This window comes from Aythya marila, assembly GCF_965140915.1.
Source record: "Aythya marila genome assembly, chromosome: 4".
In the NCBI taxonomy this organism is placed as follows: domain Eukaryota; kingdom Metazoa; phylum Chordata; class Aves; order Anseriformes; family Anatidae; genus Aythya; species Aythya marila.
This window is the reverse complement of record NC_139045.1, coordinates 15,539,982-15,562,954: the sequence shown is the minus strand read 5'-3', so window position 1 is coordinate 15,562,954 and position 22,973 is coordinate 15,539,982. Positions and strand designations below refer to the sequence as shown.

The 22,973-nt window shown below is 44.2% G+C and overlaps 1 protein-coding gene across 1 annotated transcript; it reads left to right on the top strand.

The window, feature by feature from the left end:
• The first annotated feature begins 214 nt into the window (after nt 1-214).
• On the top strand, nt 215-22,350 carry SCARB2 (scavenger receptor class B member 2). The gene is made up of 12 exons (XM_082758650.1): nt 215-440; nt 6,594-6,751; nt 10,480-10,627; nt 12,116-12,304; nt 13,085-13,176; nt 13,689-13,808; nt 14,840-15,018; nt 15,575-15,693; nt 17,050-17,123; nt 18,297-18,348; nt 18,985-19,143; nt 21,227-22,350. The coding sequence occupies exons 1-12, from the start codon at nt 324-326 to the stop codon at nt 21,263-21,265; spliced, it is 1,446 nt and encodes a 481-aa protein (XP_082614776.1). The 5' UTR covers nt 215-323; the 3' UTR covers nt 21,266-22,350.
• Nucleotides 22,351-22,973: the final 623 nt, after the last annotated feature.

Below are 22,973 nucleotides of genomic sequence, written 5' to 3'. Positions count from 1 at the left end.
AGCAGGAACAAACCAAACCCTTTCGGGACTCATTTCCCCCTTCCCCGCCCGGTGCAGCGAGCGGGGCGCTCCCCACCCCACACAGCCTCAGGCGGGCAGCGGCACGCCCGCTCCCCTCGCCCCCAGCCCCCAGCCGAGCCCCTCCGGCCCTTGAGGGGCCGAAGCCGGTCTCAGGAGGCCCGGGGAGGCCCGGGGGCTCCTCCCGGCCCGTCAGCAGGCGTGGCGAGGCAGCCGCCCGCCCCTTGTGCCCGGCCCCGGGGCCTGGCGGCGGCTGTGGTGGCGGTGCTGGTGGCGGCTGTGTCCCTGCCGGCCGGGCGGCGGCCATGAAGTCGCTGTGCCTCGTCACGGCGGGGGTCCTGGCCCTGACGCTGCTCATCGCCAGCATCTCCTTGCTGGTGGCGCACGTCTTCCAGTCCGTGGTGGACCTGCAGGTGAAGCAGGTGAGAGCACGGCCCGATCGCCGCCCTCACGGTCCCTCCTGAGGGGTTTATTCCCCTCCGCAGGTTACCCCGGGAGGAGAGGGAGGGAGGGAAGGGGCTGGGGGCTGGCGCTGCCAGGCGCCCTCCGCGCCTCAGCCGCGCTCGGTGACGGTCGGAGCATCCCCCAGGTGGGGGCTCGGGCAGGGCTGGGCAAAAATCCAGCAAATATGAGTAAAAATCAGTCCTCTCCAGGCAGCTTTGCTGGCTGTGAGGCAGCTGCTGTAATGAGGGGCCCGCTCCAGAGCAGCAACACGTAGGGAGAGCAGGGAACACCTAAAGCACCCCTCCTGCCTCCTTTTCGACCATCTGTATCACCGATTTCTTGCAGCTTTCAGACAGTGGCTTGTGCTGCTGCTCCATTTATTGCTGCCTGTGCAGCGCTAGGTGTGCTATGGGCTGGGTGGTGGCATCGGGGCATTTCACCCCACTGCTCACAGCTGCTTGCAGCAAAATTGGGGAGCCCCCGTCCTGGCGTTGTTACGACTGCAGAGCCCTCCTTGCTCATGGGCTGCTTTAACTTTTGTTCCTCATGCTGGCCCTTTGGGTTTATATGGTGGTCCACTGAAAAGGGTCAACTCCAATGGTGTTAGAAACTCCCCTACTTGAAGCATTTGTCATTAGCTCTTTCCTTTAAAATGTCTGTGAAGCATGTAAATTATTACTGATCTGCCTAGTCGGAGGTGTATTGTCTCTTATTCAGACAGGGAAACCAAGAGTGCTAACAAATGATGTGATGTAACCAGTGCTGTTGTCTAACTGGTGACAGAAGTCTGCTTATCCCCCGTAATGTCCTAACCGATGCGCTGTGCTTTTCCTCAAGGTATTGACAGTAAGCGTTTCCTAACAGAGAAGCTGTATTGTGTTATCTTACACCAATTTGGCTTAACAAGGGCATTTTTATGCTGGCAGTCAGTTTAAAACAAGTTGCACTTTGAAATGTATCCCTAAAGTTTAGGGGATAGCCAAAACCAGGCCTCCCTAGGTGTCGTGCAGCCTGTCAGGGTGTCAGCTGCTCCTCGGGAGCTGCTCCTGCAGGGTTTGTCCCCAGGTAAGTGCTTCTGCCCTGCTGGAGCACAGCATGGGGAATGGGTGGTTTATCCTGAAGTCATCCGATTGTCAGCTCATGCTTTCTCCAGGCAGTCTGAAAGCCAGATGCGAACTGATGTGAACGTCTGTGTATGCGAAGTTGTGTGCAAAGCAAGCCAAACAGCGCAGCTTTGCGTAGACATCTACAGCTCCATCTCCTGTATTGCAGGAAAGGAGTCTGTCAGCCGCTGCATCACAGCAGAAGTTAGAGCTTCAAGTCTATTTCATGCTCTCACCACAGGAGCAGTGGGGTAAAAAGAAATGGTTTGGCAGCACAGTGTAGGACTGTCAGGAATTAGGTGTGATCCTCCTTACACGTATTATCTCTTAGCTACACAACTCCTTACCCTTAACGGTTGATTATATAAGAGTAACTTCATAGTTACTCTGCAGAGCTTTCAGTAATGCAGGATGCAGTTCCTAGAGCTCAGTCTTTTCCTGCTTAGTGTTTTTCAGCTTGTCCTAGCATGCATCTCCATTGCACAGGATCAAGCATCCTGCTCCCTGCGCTTCCCAGTGACACCCTCCTGAACAGCTCTCAGCCCCAAAGCAGCGTGCTCCCTCCCAGTCACTCTGCTGATTCTGCTGCTTTCCACGTGCTTTATCCCACATGAGCTTCTTCTCATTTGTGTGTGGCCTAGGAAGTTGCTGTCTCTTGTGTAACCATGTGTGCAGCTTAGAAAATCTTGTGCAAATAGACAAATCTGAATTTGCCTTTGCAGTGTAACAAGACTAGAGCTTTCTGAGCTCTCTGATTGCTCTGAAGTCCAAGGCAGTGGACAAGAAATGTCACCTGTGCTCATGAGTTTCATGCTGGCCCCTCTTACCCTCCACACCCTCTCTGCAGAAAGAGGTTGTCCTTTGCATGGAGTAGTTCGTGCTGCTTTGAAGACTTCCCAGCAGTGCTGACTGATAGTGAAGTAAATTGAAATGAATGACTGCATTATGGACCAGCTGAAGCACCTGTGTGTCCAAACCCAGGAGCTATGCAGCATTGAGGATGGGCCGGCTTGAACCAGGGGATTTGTGTGATGCATCCTTTCCAGCACCACTGGTCCATCTTGTCCAGTGTCTGTTAGTTACCAGCGGTAGCACCTGAAATAACAGCAAATAATGGGAAAAAAACCTGGAATGAACAAGAGTAAAATAGCTGCCCACAGGTGAAAAGCCTTCCTAGCTGCGAGCAGTGTTTGCTTTATGCTATATATTTGTTATATGGTTATGGATTTTACTGCCATAAGCGTGCAGTGTATGACTATAACAACCCTTGAGCTATGCACCTAATGTGAAAGTTGGGCAGTCAGCCCTTGTGCCTTTACCTCCAGTGTTCTGCTTATGCCACATGCCGCACACTGATAAATTTAGAAAATGGTTAGTCTTCTAACCCCTTGAAATTTCAATGGGCTTTTGCTGCCAGCTGTCCACAGCTGGGTTGTCAGGAGTATTTGGGGCCCAAAAGTTTGGGGAAGATATTTTATCCCTTGATTTATTTTATGTATTGATCATTTGTAGGTTTTGTTTAATGTGAAATACTAGACTGTGGTGGCTTAGACAAATGATGAGTTGAGATGCTTCTTTTGAACAGTTCCTGAAGTGCAGGGTCAGAAAAGTCTGCTCGTGTTGGTCTGAAGGTTTACCCTATTGCTCCTTTTAAGAAGCTGCAATTAAGTTCTGTGACAAATGGATGTATAAAACTATGTCCTGGAACTAGATCATTTTGCAGTTCCAGGAAAAAAAAAAAAAAGTATATGTATATATTTAATTTTCTGTACAAGTTACAAAAAAGTCCAGCATCATTTTCCACTCCAATCAACACCACCAATTGCAATTACATTTGGGAGCATAAACTGCCTTTTTTTTCCTCTTTGTGAAGACAAGGAAACATCAGAGAATGCAACCAGTGCAAATTCAGGCCTGATAAATAAGTCAGCAGGGCAGATGTTTTCGTGGAAGCAGCAGTCTCTGCTGTGCTGCTGAGTGAGGACACAGCATGATGTTATCTACTGGTTTTGGGTGGTGATCATGCAGTTGGTGCACCTTTGTGTCTCCATGAGACAGGATCTCTGAGTCTGAGGCCTCCCTGGGCTACTGCCTGCAGGACTAGTGTCTGACATGGGGTTCCTGGATACTCTGTATGTCTTGTTTCTGCACGTAAGTGTATCAAGAGAAAAGGCCTTGTGCAGTACAGCAACAATAACTGCAGTGGGGCTGTGTCTTACACGCATTTCAGATTAAACAGCAGTCCTATGATCTAGTATTTTGCAGCCTTCCTAACCTAGCAGTGACCACAGCCTCTGACAAAAAAAAATCGGTAACATCAGATCCTACTCTTCTGTGAATCAGTCAGCAGAGCTCAACAGAATGCCACCAGCTGAGGGACATGGACATATGTTTTGTTTAAAAAAACCGTGCACGTATTTTTCTCATAGGCCCAGGCTGTTTAATATCATGTGGCAGACCCAAATGCCCCTGATACCATTTGGTGAAAAATTGAAGGAAAGAGCTTGCCGTATTTTATTATTTGAGAATTTCATGGCAGTGTATCTGAGTCCTGCTCAGAAGTTTGTGAATCTGGGTTTACAACTGGTGTTGTTACTGTACAGAGCTAAAAATACACTGTCATTGCTGTGGGAGATCCAAGCAGTGTTACGCAGATCCAGCAAATAAATCACCAGATGACTTGGTTTCACTACCCTTTTGCTCTGTAGCCATCTCCCAGGGGATCACACAAGATTTCAAAATCCTAGGAACCTGCGTTTATGCGGACTTTCCAGAGAAAAATTCCCTCATTCCCTTCCTGTTAATGCTCTTTGCATGTAGTCTGGTGCATAAGTACATGTATATAGCATGAGAGAAACTGATGTTACATTTGGCAATTCGTCATCAAGGTGGGGAGCTTCTTTTTGGTCTAGCTCAGGAGAGTGGCATGGGGCAGTGACCTCCCTGCACCTGGTAAATGTCATCCCTCTCATAAAGGATACACTGGAGCCTAAAACTGGAATTAATTTGTCTGGGGTGCACTTGTATTTTTTAAATGTTGACAATTTAGAGGGAGTAATAATCTTCCGCTTTAATTGCCTCATATGAGAGCAATTTGAGCAGCAGACAGGTGCCCTGAATACGCTTACTAGTTGTTGGGGAATAGTACAAATTCCTAGATGGGGAGAGTTAAGGTCAAGACAGGCAAGAGTTAGTCTTTTTATCGGTGTCAAGCTTATGCTCAAATGTATTTCATGCACATGAGAAATGTGAGCTGTACACAACTTAGGAAAGGAGCAGACATCAGACCTCTGAAACCCCTGACTTTGTACTGTGGTTATTTGCGTATGGAGAAAAGCTATCCCAGTTATCTCTAGGTATCTTAAATACATTGCTGTGTCACTCCCAGCCCTTTCTGGTAGTGTCATGGAAACAGTATGCCTGATTTAGTGAGATTTTCTGTTCCTGATCCTACAAACCAGCTTCATGCAGGCTCTGTCTGAATACAAACTCCTTGGCATAAGATTGCAAGAAAACAGGGTCAGAAGCATTGGTTTGTGTAGGAAATGGTGTATACGAGATGCTGATAGTTCCAAAGAAATGCACAAAGCACCTGAAACAGGCCTAACATTATTTTTGTGGTGTTCACAGAATACAGGGTTTGCAATTCTCAGAGGAAAGCAGTCTGCAACTGCAGAGTATTACCAGCTGGGTTGGCTTCCACTGCCTTTCAGGAATACTGCTGCCATTCCAAGCTCCTGCCAATACGTGTTTCTTTTAAAAGGTCTTATCTTTATCTAATCATTCAAAATTAAAATCTTCATGCAGAGAAAACAGCTCCTTCAGTGGGAAGGCCAAGGATGAATGCTGAGGCTGTAGCTGATAGTCCTGTAGCTGATAAAGTTAAGACCCCATAAACAGTAACCAAGACGTGGCAGCTGGCCAGTTTGTCCTGCCTTTGATTTTGTACTTACAATATTTGACTTGTTTTCTCAGAAGAATAAAAAGAGCAAGTGTTGACGAGACCCATTTAATTGCAAATTATCTCCCCCTCCCTTCTTCCGCCTACTAGTGTTATGATTTTCGAAGATCCAGTTTTGTTTGTACTTATTCCTGAAAATTCCACTCTGCAAGCCATTTTTTTCTTAACTGTAACACTGGCAGTAACAGTGTTAAAAACATGCGAAAAGCTTTGATTTTGGTGGTGGTGGTGGTGATGCTTCTATAGTTGCAGTAAATTTTATCTAGAATTAAATGGTAATAAAATAAGGAGTTGAGATCTGTGTTACGTGTTCCTAATAGAGCCACATGAAGATACATTTGAATATTGAATCAAGTACTTATGTGATAAAATAATGATTTGCAGTTCCTGTTTTGTAGACCCATGTTGTGTTGAATACAAAGAATCTTTGCCCTATTCGGAGACCTCAGAAAAGCAAGAATCCCAGTCTGCCTAAATGAAAGAAATTTCTATCACTTACAGGTTTTCCTCCCAGGCTACTGAGAAATGAAGTCCAGTTGCTTTGGAGACAATCTTACAGCTATACTGGAATGTGACATTTGTAGGCAAAGAAATCATAACCACAATGAATCTAAGCTTCTTTTCTGGCCTTGTTCCTCCTCAGATGACTCTCTTAGGACTGCTTGGCCTCACATTGTTGGTTTCCACTTCTTCTATCTGTAATGTGGATATATTTTGTGGTGTTTCACACCGGGTTAGGTTTTTGTTCATATAGAAAGTGCAAGAGGATCATTGTGTAACAGCTGATAAGTCTTCATTCTGAAAAATGTCAGGCAGAAGTGTTTGTAGGAAGAAGCAGAAAAACAATCCCCACAGAAGTATGCCCCTAGGCTGCAAGCATCGTAGCATATGCCTGATTTTGTTGATATTTAGTAAGGTGCTTCAAAGTAAAACACAAAGTATTTGTAGAGTTGGGGTCTCCAATGGTGTTGCTTGTCCTTGTTCTGAGGACAGAGAATTCCTCTCTTTCCTGTAAATATTATTCAGCATCTATTACTAACAGCTGATTTGTCTTTCTCATGTTTCAGGGAACAGTATTAAAAAATGGCACAGAAACCTTTGAAGCCTGGGAAGATCCTCCTCCACCAGTCTACATGCAGTTCTACTTTTTTAATGTGACAAATCCATTAGAAGTGCTTCAAGGAGCTACTCCTCTTGTAGAGGAAAAAGGGCCGTACACCTACCGGTAGGACCATTTCACTGTGTTCACATTTCGCTGAACCTGTTGTGTGTAAGGAGGCAAAGAACTGAGATCCAGAATGTTTGGGATCCCATTCTAGCAGAAAACCTAGCTGCTAATGTGGGCTTGAAAATTTATTCAACTGAGAATGGTCATACACCACCTGCACAGTACAACCAGGCTGACACAGCAACAGCCTGCAAGCAGTTTTGGTTTCAGCCAGGGTCTTCTGTTAAATTCTGTGCAAGATTTTGCTTGTGTGCTGCTGCTGCTCCTCAGCTGCTGAACCGAGAGGAAGTTCTCTGCATCATGGCCTGCTGTCTTGTGAGGGAAAAGGCAGTGACTGGTTGAGATGTAAGCGGAGAGAAGTGTTGCATAAAAATGTGATTCACTGAGAAACTATTTCCTAGTTGAAATTGCACAATTCATATCATTAAAAACATGGACAGAAAGCTAGTTACAGAGTGGAACTAAAGGGAACTCCCCTAACCAGCCATCACTACTTAGATTCAGAAATATCTACTATTTTTGCAGATGGAAGGACTCAGTAAGGCCACGTGCAGTGTTGGAGCTTATCCAGCCTCCATGACTCCTTCTGCATGGTATGGCTCCACGCTGAGCAGTCCGAGTCTGCTGCATGTGGAGAGGTTTTGGTCCCCTTATGAACAAGTTTTCCTTTGGAGCTTCATTCTGCTCCACTGCACGCAGCAGTGTAAAACCAGGAGCAGTCCTGTAGCAGGAGGTTTCACAGTATTTGAACTCATGGAGGTAGGAGAACCATGGCAAAAATGTTGGTTTCTTATTGTCAGTCTCAGTGGTCAGACATTCATTCAGACCAGTTTCAGTGCCAGAAGGAGCTGTCTCTACCTAAGCTGCAGAACGATCACGATCTGGTTGTCAGTATTTTAAAAAATATTGTAGAGTAAAAGGGAGAGCCTTTCGGGCTGCCTCAGCCTCTGCAGTATGTCTTCCCACGCTGTTCCTCTCCACCTACAGCTCAGTTTTGCTTCACCCTCTGCCCTCAATCTTTTCCCATCTCTGTTTTTCATTGCCGTGCCTGTTTAACTTTGGCAAACTACATGTTCTACTTTGTTATTAGATAAACTGGTAGAGGTGGGGAAAAGATAGAGAAGCTTTCAAGTTCCCAAGCTTTCCTTCAGGTCGGTGTAGAATAATGCTGATAATTAGTCAGCAGGAAGACAAACAGGGCTGCTTCTAGATGTAAAAGACCTACATGAAACCTCACAGGCCCTTGCTTTTCTGCACTCCCATTCTCTAGCTCCTTTTTTCCCCTTTCCTCAGCATCTTCCAGGCGTCACGCACAGCCTGCTTTGTGAAGCTGCACCTTACCCATGAAGGAGTTCTGTGGGATGGACGGGGCTGCCTGGCGTGGTCCGTGCCCGAGGGGAGGCCCAGCCTGAGCAGCTGTTTTGTGGCTCGCTGCAAGCCTTCCCCTGCAGCACACACCACAGGCTGGCTGCATGTGATCGGGCTGGGGCGGGCGACGCAGGCGCTCCCCGACTTGTTTATTGCCGAGGGAGGCAGGCAGGCTGCTCCTTCCAGCCCTGCGTGTTTCTGTCGCTCCTGCCTCGCTTGGTTTGCCCGCTTCTGACGTGTCCGAACAGGATTCGACTGTGCTGCGCTCTGCCTGATGGAAGAAATAGCAAAGTTAAAAAGATGGAGTGCTCTTTCCCAGCAGATTCTTTAATCCTTGCTTAGCTGCTGCTGCTGAGTGTACCAGGCTGTCAGCGGTGGGTGGGGAAAGAGAGGAGGTGCATGGGAGGAGAGGGAGAAGGAAGGGATGTTGCAGACATACTGCATGCTAGAGCCACAGAATAAATACCAGGTTAGTATGTAGCAGAACATCCAAAATGCTCCAAAATCAAGTGCATGACTCAGTGTTTTATAAAATGGGTTACTGAGGAGAAAGGCTGGAAGTGAACCGTCCCTGACAGACAGGGAAAAAAGTCTAAGAGTGGCAGAGAAGAGGTGGGACAGCTACATGTACATACTGCATGGTTAAGCTTCAAACAGTTCATAGGTTTGACCCATATAAATTGTAAACCCAGTTAGTGCAGACATAGTTTCTGTACCTGAAATGCTGTAGTGCTTGTCTTTTTAAATCCTGGAAGTTATATTTGCAATATATAAAATAATTCATTATGAAGTGCATGCTGCTTTCCTGACAAGCTCTAAAGAACACTTGGATATTCTCTGGTCTTGGACACATTAACAGTTTTTTGTCTTTAACATCTGAGATCCTCCTCCTTGTGTCCCTAATCGGGGAGTATTATTTTCCTCTGCAGACTTTTTAGATTTGGAGAAACTTCTCAGGCTAACTCTGGCCTATTTTAGGTAAGGCACTTCACAACTGTCCATTCCCATCCCCTCAGTTCAAGCCCTAGGTTATAGAGTAAATTGATGTGAACTCCAAAGCAAGCTGGAGTTCCTAGGAGAGAAGAAGAGCAGTAGATACACTGTTTTTGTAGGGGAGGTGGGAAATGGTTGATTTCTAAGAAGAATAGTTTCATGGGCCTTCCCAGTTTGCTTTAAGTTAGAAAGGCTGAACCAGAGTGATACAGCCAGTCATGAAGCTGCATTAACTAGATCTAGTGCAGCCAGGATAGCATCTAGGATCTGAAATGAACGAAGAACATCACAGCACAGGGTCTTGCAGAATAATTCACCTTTGCATCTTGAGAGTTAAAATTTACTCCGGAGGCAAAGCAATGTAGAAGTCAACAAACTCTTGACTGAATGTGGACTCATGAAATATGGTCTGTTTCACCTCACTCCTATGCCAAAAGGATCACACCATGAGAAGACAACCTGCCACTGCTGTTTTCTGGATTGCTGAAGATTGCTATGTGTCTCATTGTGAACCTAAGCCTGCCAGTTCTGCAGAATTGTGGTTCTTGTTTGGAACATGGTCCTGGCAATGCACTGGATTATGGTTATGACATGTGCTTCAGGGTGATTAAGATCTGACTCCCTTACTAGGCCAGCAGGTAGCATTTGATGTTTCTTGCCAATTGGACTTGTTTGTCAGCAATCCTGAGCTTTTTGTTGCTCGTTTGTAGCTCGTCTGTTTTGTTGCTTAGACAGTACCAGAAGCAAACTCCAAACCCATGAGCAGTTCAGGGCAAAAAAAAATCAGTTGAATTTCTGTTGCATCCAGGATTGCCACCTCACAATTAAAGGAGAAGAGCTAAAACGAGGCTTGTTCTGTTGTTGAGTCACACATAAGCCCAGAAGCCCTATTGCAAAGTACATGGACACCAGCAGAAAGATTCTGGTAGGTTCTTAGGTCAGGTTAGTGATACGTAGGTGAAGCCTACATCTTATTTTGTCTGGGAGCAAATTTTGCCTGCAGGAAAGAGGCAAAAGTCTTATATATAGTGTCTCTAAATCCTTCTGTACTGTTTGAAATTGCTCTCTTTCCTTGGAGGTATTTCAAGGCCAGGTAAAAATATGAAGTGCAATTAGGGCGTGGGGTGGCATTTTTGGGAGTACCCTGTGAGGTGTAATTCAGCTCACATTGACACAAAGGGGAGTTGTGTTGCTGACAGCAGCAGCAGCAAAAATGGACCAACTGCCAGTGATGTGAAAATCCTCCCCTTCGTGTGCTTAGAGCAGTAGAATGGCCACAAGTTGCAATTAATGTCATTTGTACATGTTTAACTTGCTTTGTACATGTTTAACTTGCTTACAGAGTAAACTTTCTTGTTTTTCAGAGAATACAGGCCAAGAGTGCACGTTCAGTTTTTGGACAATGGCACCAAAGTATCTGCTCTGAATCCAAAGACATATGTATTTGAGCCTCAGAAGTCAGTTGGAGACCCTGAAGTGGATCTCATCAGAACAATTAATGTTCCTGCAGTGGTGAGTTCTCCTCAGTTCCTGCTTGGAAATCATCCTAACTCACTTTACACCTACAGCTTGTCACTCCGTACTGTCTCTCCCTTTGTGGTAGATAAAGGTGATTGAAGAACTAGAGAGGCAGCTTATGTCTGAGGCAGAAACTGCATTCAGTTTTGGTTTGGACTGTTGTGGGACTTTTTTTATTATGTTCTTCCTTCCCCATACACCTCTGAGTGTTAGTACCACATTCCTGCGCTGAGAGCTGACGCACTTAAGAGATGAGAAGAAATCAGGCTTGTTGGGTTTTCGTGACCAAGTGAAATTAGGGAGTTAGTGATCTCAGATACGTAGGAGGAACTCAGACATTTGAATGAGAAGGCTTGGAATATTTGTTTGGTTGGGGTTATTTTGGTCAAAATTGCAAAAATTGCCTCCAGCCCTGCATCACAAACTGAAAAAAAAAAAAAAAAAAAAAGGTTTCAGATACCACTGAATGAAAAGGTGCTGCGAGAATAAAGTTACAATTAAGACAGGCACCCCGGTCTGCATTAGGTGAGGCAACCCTGCAAAGACAGTCTCATTCTGGTGATGAGAGGCAGACCATTATTTTTGGTCTCGCACAGGGATAGCATGAGAACAGGCAGATACACAGCTGTCATACCTTGCAAAGCAAATGAGACAGTACCCAAATACTTGCTGGTTGTGTAACTACGCCTTTACTCTCCATACTAGTTTAATTGACTTCAATTACAGGGTGCATTCAAATTTGCCTGGCATTTCTAAAAATGTCTGTCTGATTTTATGAATGAATACATACATTCTCTGTATGTGGCATTAGATAGAACACAGTTTACTACAACTTGCAAACAATACAGTCACTGTATTTACAGTTCCTCCCAGGCATTTGAGTGGTAGCAAGTATTATCTCTCGTTCAGATTTTTGACAGTGATGTACTGTAACAGGCTGTACTAGAAGAACTACAGCTTCCTTCACCCAAGGAATATTTTTTTCTTTTGTTTTTGCCTTTTTTAAAATACATGTTGCAAAATTACTACAAAGGGAATAACTTTTGGTATTGTTTGCACTTTGGAGAAATTCCACATCCTTACAAGCTTCGCTTTTCAAAATGTAAACCATGATTTCCTAAGGCTGATATTCAAAGAGCATCTCCAGCTGTAATATACCTGTGAAATTCAAGCTGCTTAGAAAGCAGTTTTGCATGTTTCACTTTAAATGCATTCTTAAGCCTACAAATGTCAGTGGCACAGAACCAAGCTGTGTGCCCATGCTTAGCTGAACAGGAATCTGCAGGAGCACATCCCTGGAGGAGAATAGCTGAGGAACCTGTTAGTCAGCACATTACTTGCCGCAAGTGGAAATAGTGAAACTGAAAATACAATTCAAATGTGTGCAATGCTGAAATGTGTGTGTCTGTGTTTGCATGCAGCTGTAATTATTTATTCTACATGAAATCTGACCATTTTTCCCCAATTCCAATCCCCTGGCAGACTGCAATGGAGTGGACCAGGGCAACCTCTCTTCAGTTTGCCACAGAGGTGCTGTTGCTCCTATACCAAGAATCCCTGTTCACAGTTCGCACCGTGCATGAATTATTGTGGGGCTACAAGGACAAGCTGCTGTCAACCATTCATCTTCTGCATCCCGAGATCGATCCAGTGTTTGGTTTCTTTAATAAGGTAACTGGCATAGGAGACTTTTGGGTGCTTTAAATTAGGGGTGATGTCATTGCTACAGAGTTGGAACTGTCATCACCTGCCAGTAGAGAAGGTTGCTCCAAGGCTGAGGCCAGGAGGCAGGCTGCAGAGGTGGCAAAAGGATGTTCCATGTCCAATTTGGCTGTGTTTAGGCACTGGCCTGTGGCACAGCTGCGAGTGTTTTATCTCACTTCCCTGTGTCAAATATGCATAAGCTTTTCAACAGTGGATGTAAACAATTCCACTGTTGATTGTGCTCACTTTGAGTAGCATGGCCTTTTTGGCACCACTTGTGCAAACTATCAGAAAATTTCCTGACCAATTTCCTTCGCAGTAATTAATTGAGATCACATGTTAGTTTAGTTCTGTGCTGTAGCCGTTCCTGGCTTCCACAGCATCTCTGTAAGTCACCTTGGGCTGGCAGGACTCCTTGTTTCTCAGAGATACCTACAGCACCCAAATTATTTTCTGTGGGTTTATTTTGTTTCTGTGTGTTTGTTTTATTTAAACTGCTTTTTCAGTGGCAAATTTCAACGGGTAAAAAAGGCTAACCTCATGTTGCATTCCCTTCACTTGGGAGGGGTGAGAATTTAGCACAGTCACATCCACCTCACTTATGTTCAAGGGGGAGTTTAATGATTTGCACTTACCGCAGGGGAGTCCATCACTCCTGTGGTGGATTTGTAGTGATGGCAGCTCAGTCTCCTGTCTCCCCGTTGTTACCAGTCAGGAGTGATTAAAAACTTACGTATCTGTTTGCAGATGAATGGAACTGATGATGGAGAATATGTTTTCCTAAGTGGGGAAAGGAACTACCTTAACTTCTCAAGGATTGTGGAATGGAAAGGAAAAGAGTAAGTTTTTCACTATGGTTAGGCCTCTGTCAAAATCTGCCACTTTCCACATTTTTGTTGAACAAGAATGTTCACCTTTACATTCTTTACATAACAAAACAAAACAAAAAAAAAAAGTCCATTTATTTTGTGGATGGTGATAGTTCTTAGCAGCTCTTAGCTCAGACCAGGCCTCCAGTATTTTGGTATGGGTCATATAATTATGAAAAGAAGACAGCCCCTGCCCCTAGAGAACAAACTGCTGTGGGCACTCACCTCTGAACCCCTGACTGCTCCATGGCACCAGTTACCCTCCCTGACACACCTCCCTGGATTCTTACTTGCCTGGTGCCAGTTTAAAGAGAAGACAAATGCAATTTAAACCCATCCTAATGCCCCTTGTTGTTAGCAGAGCTGAGGCAATAGGATGTAGCACTGTACAGGTCTGATTCTTGTTTGCTCAGACCATAAGCTGGCCTGACCACTGCTCAGAGGTCTTTTAACCCTTATTCTCTTTGCTTCATTTTCTTCAGGTCATTGAATTGGTGGACAACAAAGTCATGTAACATGATCAACGGAACAGATGGAACATCCTTTCACCCACTGATTAGCAAAGATGAGAATATTTATATCTTCTCTTCTGATTTCTGCAGGTAAGAAAAGGAAAACATCATCACTCAGACTTTGCAGCAGAGCATTTATGTCCATTGATGTTAAAGTTTTATGTTAGGCTAATATTTTTCCTTCCATTGTCTTATTTAGCAGGGTTGGTGTTCAGTATTCATTTGTGCTATGAAGGATGATAAACCAAAAAATAAAATAAATAAAATAAATAAAATAAATAAAATAATAATAATAATAAAATCTGTATCAAATTAAGGATGTGTTATTTGTAAAGAAGGATAGAGTGCAAATTTGAAAGATGACTGGAAAGACAGGCTGGACTGTCTAGCAAGGTTTGTAATGAGGGGAAGAGGATTTCTATGAACCTTGCCTGAAATTTCTTTCTCTCCAAAATCTTCCCTTGTTCTGCTTTTTAGAGAACGCAGATTGCCTTCTTCAGAGATGTGTGACTTAAAGCAGTGCTATTTAAAATGCAGCAATATTCAGAAAGAAAAAACATGGTGTTTCCTTCTTTATGTTCCACTTGCTGTTCTCCTCCCTTCCAAGTTTTCCTGTTTGTGGAGAATGAAAATGATCTGAAATTCTCTATTTAAATCAATACGGATGTGTGTTATGCTAAATTCAGGACTCGCTAAATTTGTGCCTCCCCTCTGTTCTGTCTTGCCCAACCCTGTTCCTTGCCTTGTCCCTCCCAGTAGCACGCACCAGCAGTGCCTCACACATTGCATAATAGGAACACGGGGACATGGCTGAAGCCCCAAAATGCTGAAGGCAGGTGTCAGTATCCCTAGAGCAGCACAGTTAGCACAGGATTGTCCATTTCTTGCAGCAGCAGAATGATGAGGTGTGTATGTGATGATCAAAAGCCCGTTAAATTTAACACAGAAGAATTTAACACAGAAGAATTCAACACAGAAGATCACTGGAATGAGCTTAGGCCAAGGCCGCAGCTTACTGTAAACTGAAGTAGATAAGCAGGCATCAACAAAGAGACATCTGCAGCAGATATTAGCATATGCTCAAGACTAACAAATCTGGGTCTGGCTTCTCTTTCTTGCAGATCTTTTTATCTGGTGTATGACAGCTCAGGAAGCGTTGCAGGCATCCCAACCTACCGCTTTGTGCCCTCTCCTATGGTGTTTGCCAACACCACCATTAACCCAGACAATGCTGGATTCTGTGTGCCTCCAGGGAACTGCCCTGGCACTGGGGTCCTCAACGTCAGCATCTGCAAGCAAGGTATGTTACCAGGGGGTGGAAGCAGACTGGGAGGATATCAGCAGCAACATATTTCTCCTTTCTGACTGAAATAAATGAGGACAGTTTGGTGAAGCCTACAGGGATGTGACTGTACTCAGTGAAACCAGTCACCAACAAGTGGTTGGTTGGTGTTAAACTGCAGTAATGAGGAAATGTATCTGAGGGGAGATGTTCCTGTGAGATTTTATCAGCTCCAGCAATGACAAAAATCAAAGAAATCAGAAGGGAGTACCAGGATCCGTACTGAACAGTTTGGGCGTTTGTAGTCTGCTCTTATCCAGGTAGCTGTCATGTCTGTGTAGTTGGATGACCAGTGAAAAGACCAGCATGCAAGCCATGAAGCTGTGCTGATGCTGCACAAGGGAAAATTTGGCTTCTTCTAAGGACTGGGCATCAGTGTTAATTCTGTAGCCCCGGAATGGACTTGCCTTTACAGTGTAAATAGCACAGTGCAAAGAGTTTTGAGTTCCTCAAAGACTTTCTCAAATCCTGTTCTTTTCTTAAATGGTGATTTTTCTCTGTTTTCACATTCCAGGTGCTCCCATATTTCTATCAGCCCCACATTTTTACCAAGCAGAGCAAAAGTTTATAGAGGACATAGAGGGCATGCACCCGACCAAGGAATATCATGAGACATTTGTGGACATCAATCCTGTAAGTACAGCCATTTTTAAAGGGTAATGCAGTCAAATCCAAGCTCATGGGCTTAGGTTACCTTCTTGGATGGTGTGCATCGATGTAGTCTCACTGACTTCATCAAAGCTGTGTTATTTTACATGGAACTATTCAAATGTGCTTGTATGGAGCAAATTTTACTGGATAACAGGAATTAAAATGCTCTTCCTATCATGCCTGTGAAATTAGAGATGCCAACAGGCTGGTATTGATGAAATGAAGAGGCTAAAGTATTTCTGAGAGGCAGATGAGGCTACTTTCCTGCTCACCCTGCCATCCCAACCACTGGGGTATTGTCCTGACTGTATTTTCCCCAAGCTGAAGAAGCTGGGTATGTGGACTAAGAGAGCAGATCAATACTCAGTGGATGTTGGACTCAATTTAGATGGCATGGAGCCACAGAAAGAGAGATGCAGAAGCATGGTGGTTGTGTCTTTCATGGAAGTTTGTGGAGTTTCTGGTAATCTCACCGTGAGATGTCAGAAATAAAGGAGCTTGCAGCTGATGGGCTGTGATTTTACACTGTACTCTAGATCCACACATCTGAAGGTAGGTCAAGGGACAGAGCAAGATCATTACCTCCCCAGTTTACAGAAGGAGAGGAGTCTGACTCATCAAGCTGCTATGGAGGAAATTGCATAGTTTCTCTCAACATCTAGTGCAGATGCTGCTTGACACCTGATTTGGTGCCAAGCTCTTTCTGTTATGCAGCTCTTTTGAAGTATTAGTGTAAAATGAGCTCTGTGACTCCTCGCTTCCATCCACCCCCACAGACTAAATTTGGCTACTTGAGAAAGGAACATATTTCTGTGCATCCATTTGCAACCTTTACTATAGCAGTGGCAATATTGTGAGAAGTGTTTCATTCTCATCACCTTTATGGCCATTCAATCCCATTCATTGTGGTTGATATCTCTTTGTCACCCTTCAAACAGAATTGTTTCTTTTGTGTGAGACGGCAGGGTCTTCGCACAGTAATGAGACTAGAACAAGCAGCAGTAGGTGATAGCCTTTTTCAAAACTACAGCTAGATCTGAAAGAAGGGGATCACTCTGTAGCTTAAGTGTGGGTTCCTCCGTTTCTGTTGTAGCCTCTTCACATCTACTTAATTCAGAGGCAGACTGAAATCTGGACATATGAGATACAAGAGTATCTTGCAAGATTACCTTCCCTTGGTGAAGGGAAATAAATAATAACCCTAAGTGGGTCTTACATTGCCTTGTCAAGTCCACATCAGTGTAGCTGTTACATTGTATTCTCCTAATGACTATTTCATGCTTACTCTTTAAAAATAATAATATTAATAATAATTAACTGCTTTCTTCTATTCCCCAGCTGACAGGGCTTGTCCTTCAAGCAGCCAAGCGGATGCAGATCAATGTTCATGTCAGAAAACTACCTGAATTTTTGTAAGTGCTGCAGGGTGGATATCTCAGACCTGATTTGATATTCAAAACAAAGTTGTCTGCAGTGTTCAGATGGAATATTGGTTGGAGAGAGAAAATGAGAGGGAGAAATCTAGTCAAATCTTAATTTGGCAGTACGCTCTTCAATCACAGACGAAGTGGCTATTACAGTTCCTTCTGCAGAGTAAAGACAGTATTCAAGAAAAGAAGTTGCTGGAGACAAGTTACACATGATGCTTGTGGTGGCATCAGTCATACTACACTGATGCAACTCCAAGAGAGGGTCTGCCACAATGGAGTGGGGCTAGAGCTCGGAGAGCTGCTGCTCACTGCAGTGAGGACATGCCATCCTACTCTTCACAGCTTTTAGAAAATATATACTGCAAATGCCATCACTTCTCAGCAGTATCCACGTGAAAACCAAACAAAAAGGAATAATCCCTTCAAAGTAGAAAATCAAGTGGTTTGTCCCAAAACAGCCAGCAAGTCCTATCCAAAATTCTGAGGGGAGGGCTTAGGTCAGGTAGAGAGAAAGACCTTGCCTTGGCGACTGCATTGGTACGATAACGAGAAACCGTTGTCCTGAGACTTAGGCAGTCCATACAGCAAACCTTGCTACGCAGCTACTCAGCTTATTGGCACAGCTTTGCCACATATTATAACTAAAAAAGAAGTGTTTTAATTACCCCAATCCTTATGGGGTGGTCAGTGTTTCTTCACCTTGTTTTCTAGTGGCCAGGAGCTGTTGCATTAAAACAACTCAAGAGCAAGCTGTTATTTCATGTGTGCCAAACTTCTTTTATTTATTTATTTATTTATTTTTACTGTTCTGTGCATGTTGTGTGGACAATAGTTTCTGTGTTTTACAAGTATGAGTAACCTTCAACATCGGCTTAGCTTAGCATTCTTGCTGACTGGCACAAATCTGTCATTCAGTAAGTTATTAACGAGCCTCTTATGGATCCCTTTTTTTCTTTCGCCACCAAATCCCAAAACAGAAATTATTTAGCATTTTGAAGATTTAGATTGTTCTGCTCGAGTGGGGAGGTGAAAATCAAGTCTAGAGTTTCTCTGGGGACAGTTTCATTGTTCATTGTTGTATTATAATCTGTCTTCAGAACCCTCAAGTTGGAAAATTGGAAAAACATCATTTCTTATTGTTGTTTTTTTACACAGTGAAACAGGCAACATCCGAACACTAATTTTCCCAGTGATGTATCTAAATGAGGTAAATATGTTATTTCTTTGCAGCATTGTGGCATGTTTATTCTTGCTAAAATACCGTCTTCGAGCTAGCCAGGAAAGAAGTGCATGTTTTCCTGTTGCTTTGTATAGTGACGGTAGGAAGCTGTTGTTTCGTACTAATATCTTCTTGCTGTTTGTTGACCGTTGCATTAAATTTAGTTCTGGAAAATACTGTCAGGTGGGCTTTGTAATTGCAGAGTACTGGCCACAAGGAAGAGGCAGAAGGCTTGCAGGATCACATCTTTTTGTGTGGAGACCTCTATGAATGCAGTAGTAACACAGTCTGTGCTGTAGTTGGATCACTGCCTTCACTGGATTCAGGGATTCAGGGAACACTCTAGCTTTGATGATTCATGCCATTACTCCAGGTCCATATCATTGCTTTCCTAAACTGAGCATTCAAAGTCACTACTTCATTTAGAAATGCAGAGCAGATTATCCCTCTGGCCAGAGAAGGAGAGCTAAGGATTCTTAGAGGGAAGGTATATCAAGAAGCAATGAAGCAGAGGTGGAGAACTGTGGAACTGTTGTTACCCTACACCTCACAAAGGTAAAATGGCCTAATATAAAGACGGACAGAAATCAGTCTTTCTTCTCTCTTCATCTTTCTCTGCTCCAGAGTGTTCTGATTGATGAAGCATCTGCCAGCAAACTCAAGCACGTCTTGCTGGAAGCCAGTGTTGTAACTGGAATCCCCTTTGTAATCATGGCTATCGGAATTGTTTTTGGGATTATTTTTATTGTGCTCGTGTGCAGGTCCCGTGGAGTAAGTGAAGAGGTAAGTAGCATTTTAATTCAACTTTGCTTACTGTATGTTAGTCTGTGTTTAATTTTCTTTTGGTTGATTTATTTCTTCAGTATCTTTTTGTACACAAACATTTTTATGTGTTGTTTTTGTTTAAAATGACCTTTCTAGGGAGGGGAAGTTTTAATAGACTCAGAATAAATGCATGAAAACAAAGGAATGCAGCTAATATACGGAACGTGGTAAGGCAGGTCGTAGCTTCTGTGCCTAACTCCCTTGCTGATAGTAGTAAAAAAAATAAAAAATCAGCCTGTCTAGAGGACCCTGAAGGGTGAGATGCAAAAGTTCACCATATTTGTTGGACATTAAATCACAGGCAATTGGACAGTGTTCTCAGAAACAATTGCCTTATGCCAGTTGATTATTCTTCTGAACCGCTATGCAAATTCATGACCAAAGAACAGCTGACTTTTACAGACAACAGCACACAGATAGTTTTATCCAGACAGTGCTAGTTTGTACATCTATTTATGAAGGGTTCTGTCACAAAATGACATGCTGGCATTAAGGCTGTTAGTTAGCAATGCTGAAATTCAAACTTCACCCGAACAGTTAAGGCAGTAGGGTTCAGATGAGACAAACTGGGTACTCTAGTTGGCTGTTTTCTCCCTGTAGCTGCTGTGGTCTTAGTGTGGTCTCGCTTATATGATGTTGGCTAAGTACCTTCTTAAAACCACTTGAGAAAGCACCATTATGCCTACTGCCAGAGCTCCCAGCTGTGCTGTGTCTGTGCTTCACCTCAGTCCATGGGACCCAGTGCTGGGTAGGGGTGTGATGGTGGTGGCAGCAGTGGCGGAGAGTCCTCAGCCTTCCTTCCTCGAGCTTTGAGGAACCGATCTCTGTCTCTCTTGCTTCACTCTTGCAGTTCTCTCTGGGCACCCAGGAAGCATTTCATGAGCAGGGGTTCTCAGGACCATACTTCAGGTTCCCTTACAGCAGATCCTTGTCCTTTTTCCTTGTTCATTTCTTCCTTTTTCTTTTGCTCACATTTCTGGCAGGCTCAACTAGAAAATCAAAACTGTCCCATTGCCTGAGGCCCCTGCCCCAGGCATTCCTTCCCCTCCCTATGTGCTGGCTTCATACCAGCCCTCTTGGATGTTCCTGGATGCTACACAGTGATTAAAATGACCAAGTGACACCTCAGTTTCATGTTTTCTCTGTTACTTTTGTTGCTTTTCCTGCAGATGTAAGAGTAACTCAGCCAGTTACAGGTCTGTTTGCAATCCACCTCCCACCAAGGTGGTTATGGTCTTTCATCATCTGGAATGTGCCACGGGAACGGAGCAATCAGGCCTTTATTTTGCCTGTGAATGAGCACATCTGCCGTGCTGAGTCCTTGCTGAAATCCCTCTGGCTGGGGGATGTCCCTGACAGTTCAGTGATGCAGTGCCCAGAACTGAGCACACCGCACCTCCAGATACACAGATTCCCTCCTTCCTTTCATCGCTTTCCCAACCTGCTCCACAGCCCTGCAAAGATGCGACCTGAGCCTTCCCATTTATGTTGCATCCTTAATATCCTACTAATCAACAACTTGCCCCATCACTGCCTCGTATCTCCCAGCTTCCAGGAGGACTGCTTTCTCTGCAGGATGTGTCTCACTGTATTTCTTGCCCATTACCCACTGTTCACACTGTGAATCCTGCAGCGTGAGCTTTCTCTGGCCCCACTGGCATGCAGAGCATGATCTTGGTAGGCCTAATTCCTGCCTCACCTCACTTGCTGTCCTTAGAGATGGCAGCATCCTGCCCTCCAGTGGGGGCAAGGAGAACATCCTGGCCCTTTTCTTCCACTTGCCTCAATCCTCTCCATCCTCTGGAGTAAGCAAATTTGGGACAGCTCTTTGTAGCCCAGTGCCTGCCCCTGCCAAAGCTGCCATCCACCCTCCAGCACCTCCCCAGCACAGCGTTGGTTCTCCTCCATGAAACTGCACGTAGAAGTAGGAGACAAGCTTTTTCCTTTCCTGTCGGGAGTTTCAGAAATCCAGCTTCCCAACTGTGGAAGCTCTGTGATGTGCCACATTTAACTTTCCTGTGTTAAAATTTCTCTCTTGCAGAGTACCGAAGAAGAAAGGTCCCCACTCATCAGGACATAGTAGTAGATTTTCTTTAACATGTGAGCTTGGAGAATAAATTATTAGAGCTGACCTAATAGCAACTACCACTACCCACCGTTGTCCACCGTGGAGAAACAATCGTGTCAAGTGTAAGTTATTGTGGCATAGAGACGGAAGAGAATCTGGACTGTCATCAAGGGAGGAGACTTTTCTTACCAGCTAAGTTACAACTTTAAAACTGCGTTTTAAAACTGCTCAAGATCCTGCTTTTTCAGCTCTGCACTCTCGTACCTGCACTGACACCTATAGACGATCATAACCACTATATCAGTGAAAAGAACAAAGGCCTGATTCATCACAGAAATGACAGGGGTAAATTTTGCAAATGGCCTTAGGAGCATGGGCTGCAGAGTACCCTTGTAAAGGCACAGCAGGTTCCCGTACCACCCAGGAAGACCTGTCATTTTTCCTGTAGGCCTAGTATTGTTTTTTCTGTAAAGTGTTGCGCGCTGCTTACTACCAGTATGCACTGACTGTTTACTATTAATGTCATTGGTCCTTCCACGGAACTGATTTGTACGACTAATCCAAAATATCGTGTGAAACGTTTTAAGTATCTGTAGTTATCGGGGAGAAAGAATCCAGTGACTGGAAATGCTTTTACGTACAGACCTCGTAACTGTTCTAACTGCACACAATCCTATTGCATGCTAGTGTTACATCTATCCTTAAGATTTGGATTTGTTTCCCTTCAACTTGAAAAAACAGAAGACAACAAAACAGAACACAACATTCGTCTTGATGGTGGAAGGCACAAAAACGGTGTTCTTTTTTTCCTCTGGTGTTTGTCACAGTTCTCAGCTGTGTGGTTTAATATGAATGCAGATTTGGCGGTTACATTTATTGTTCAGGATAAAAGCACACCTCTGTATTAAGGTATGTGTAGGGCCTTGAAAAGCTGTAAGAGTTTTTTACTTGCCAAGTGGAAACTTGTTTTCAGAAATTACAAAAGTATTTTTCCCATGGCGAAAGGGATATTCTAATTGGGAAGTATTTCTATTGGATCTGGATAGCAAAACATATTTTAAAATGTATTATTTTATTCTAAATAGAGGTATTGTTTTTTTCCATTGTTTTGGTTTGTTGTTTTCTTGCCTAGCTGGTGCTTTGTTCAACAATTTTGTTCGTCTGCAGCCGGTTCCAACCAGGACGTTTGAAGGTAATTGCGATTAGTTATTATCTGTGTTTGCTAAAAGCACTCGCTGCAGCCCATGGTGCTCACAGCCCTGCTGAGAGACTTTGCCTCAGCAGAAGGCCTGAGTTTAACAAATCTGTATCCTAAGCCTTGACCGAGGAGCAGTTTGGTACGTTGGTAGGACATTTGCCTGCCTGTTGCCTCATGGACCACAAGCACACACCAGGGAAGGGGAGACTCATTGCCGCCTTCTGGAGACATTTCGGGAGCAATTTCACATCGTAAACAGAAACTGTCTCCTCTTCTCAGCGCCCCTGCCTCAAATGTTGTTATTTGTGTGGCCAGCCTGGAAGGCAGCACTCAGTGAAAACACTTCGGGAACTTTCTTTGCTCGGTTTTCACTCCTAAGTCGCTCCTGCCACACGCCAGCCATGTTCCCGGAGTTAGTCACCTCCACGTTGCTGTGGTATTCCCCTCCTTCCCTGGCCAATGGCTGGAAAGAACATGGCATTTAGGGAAAGAGAACACGATATTTAGGGAAAACCCGAAGGA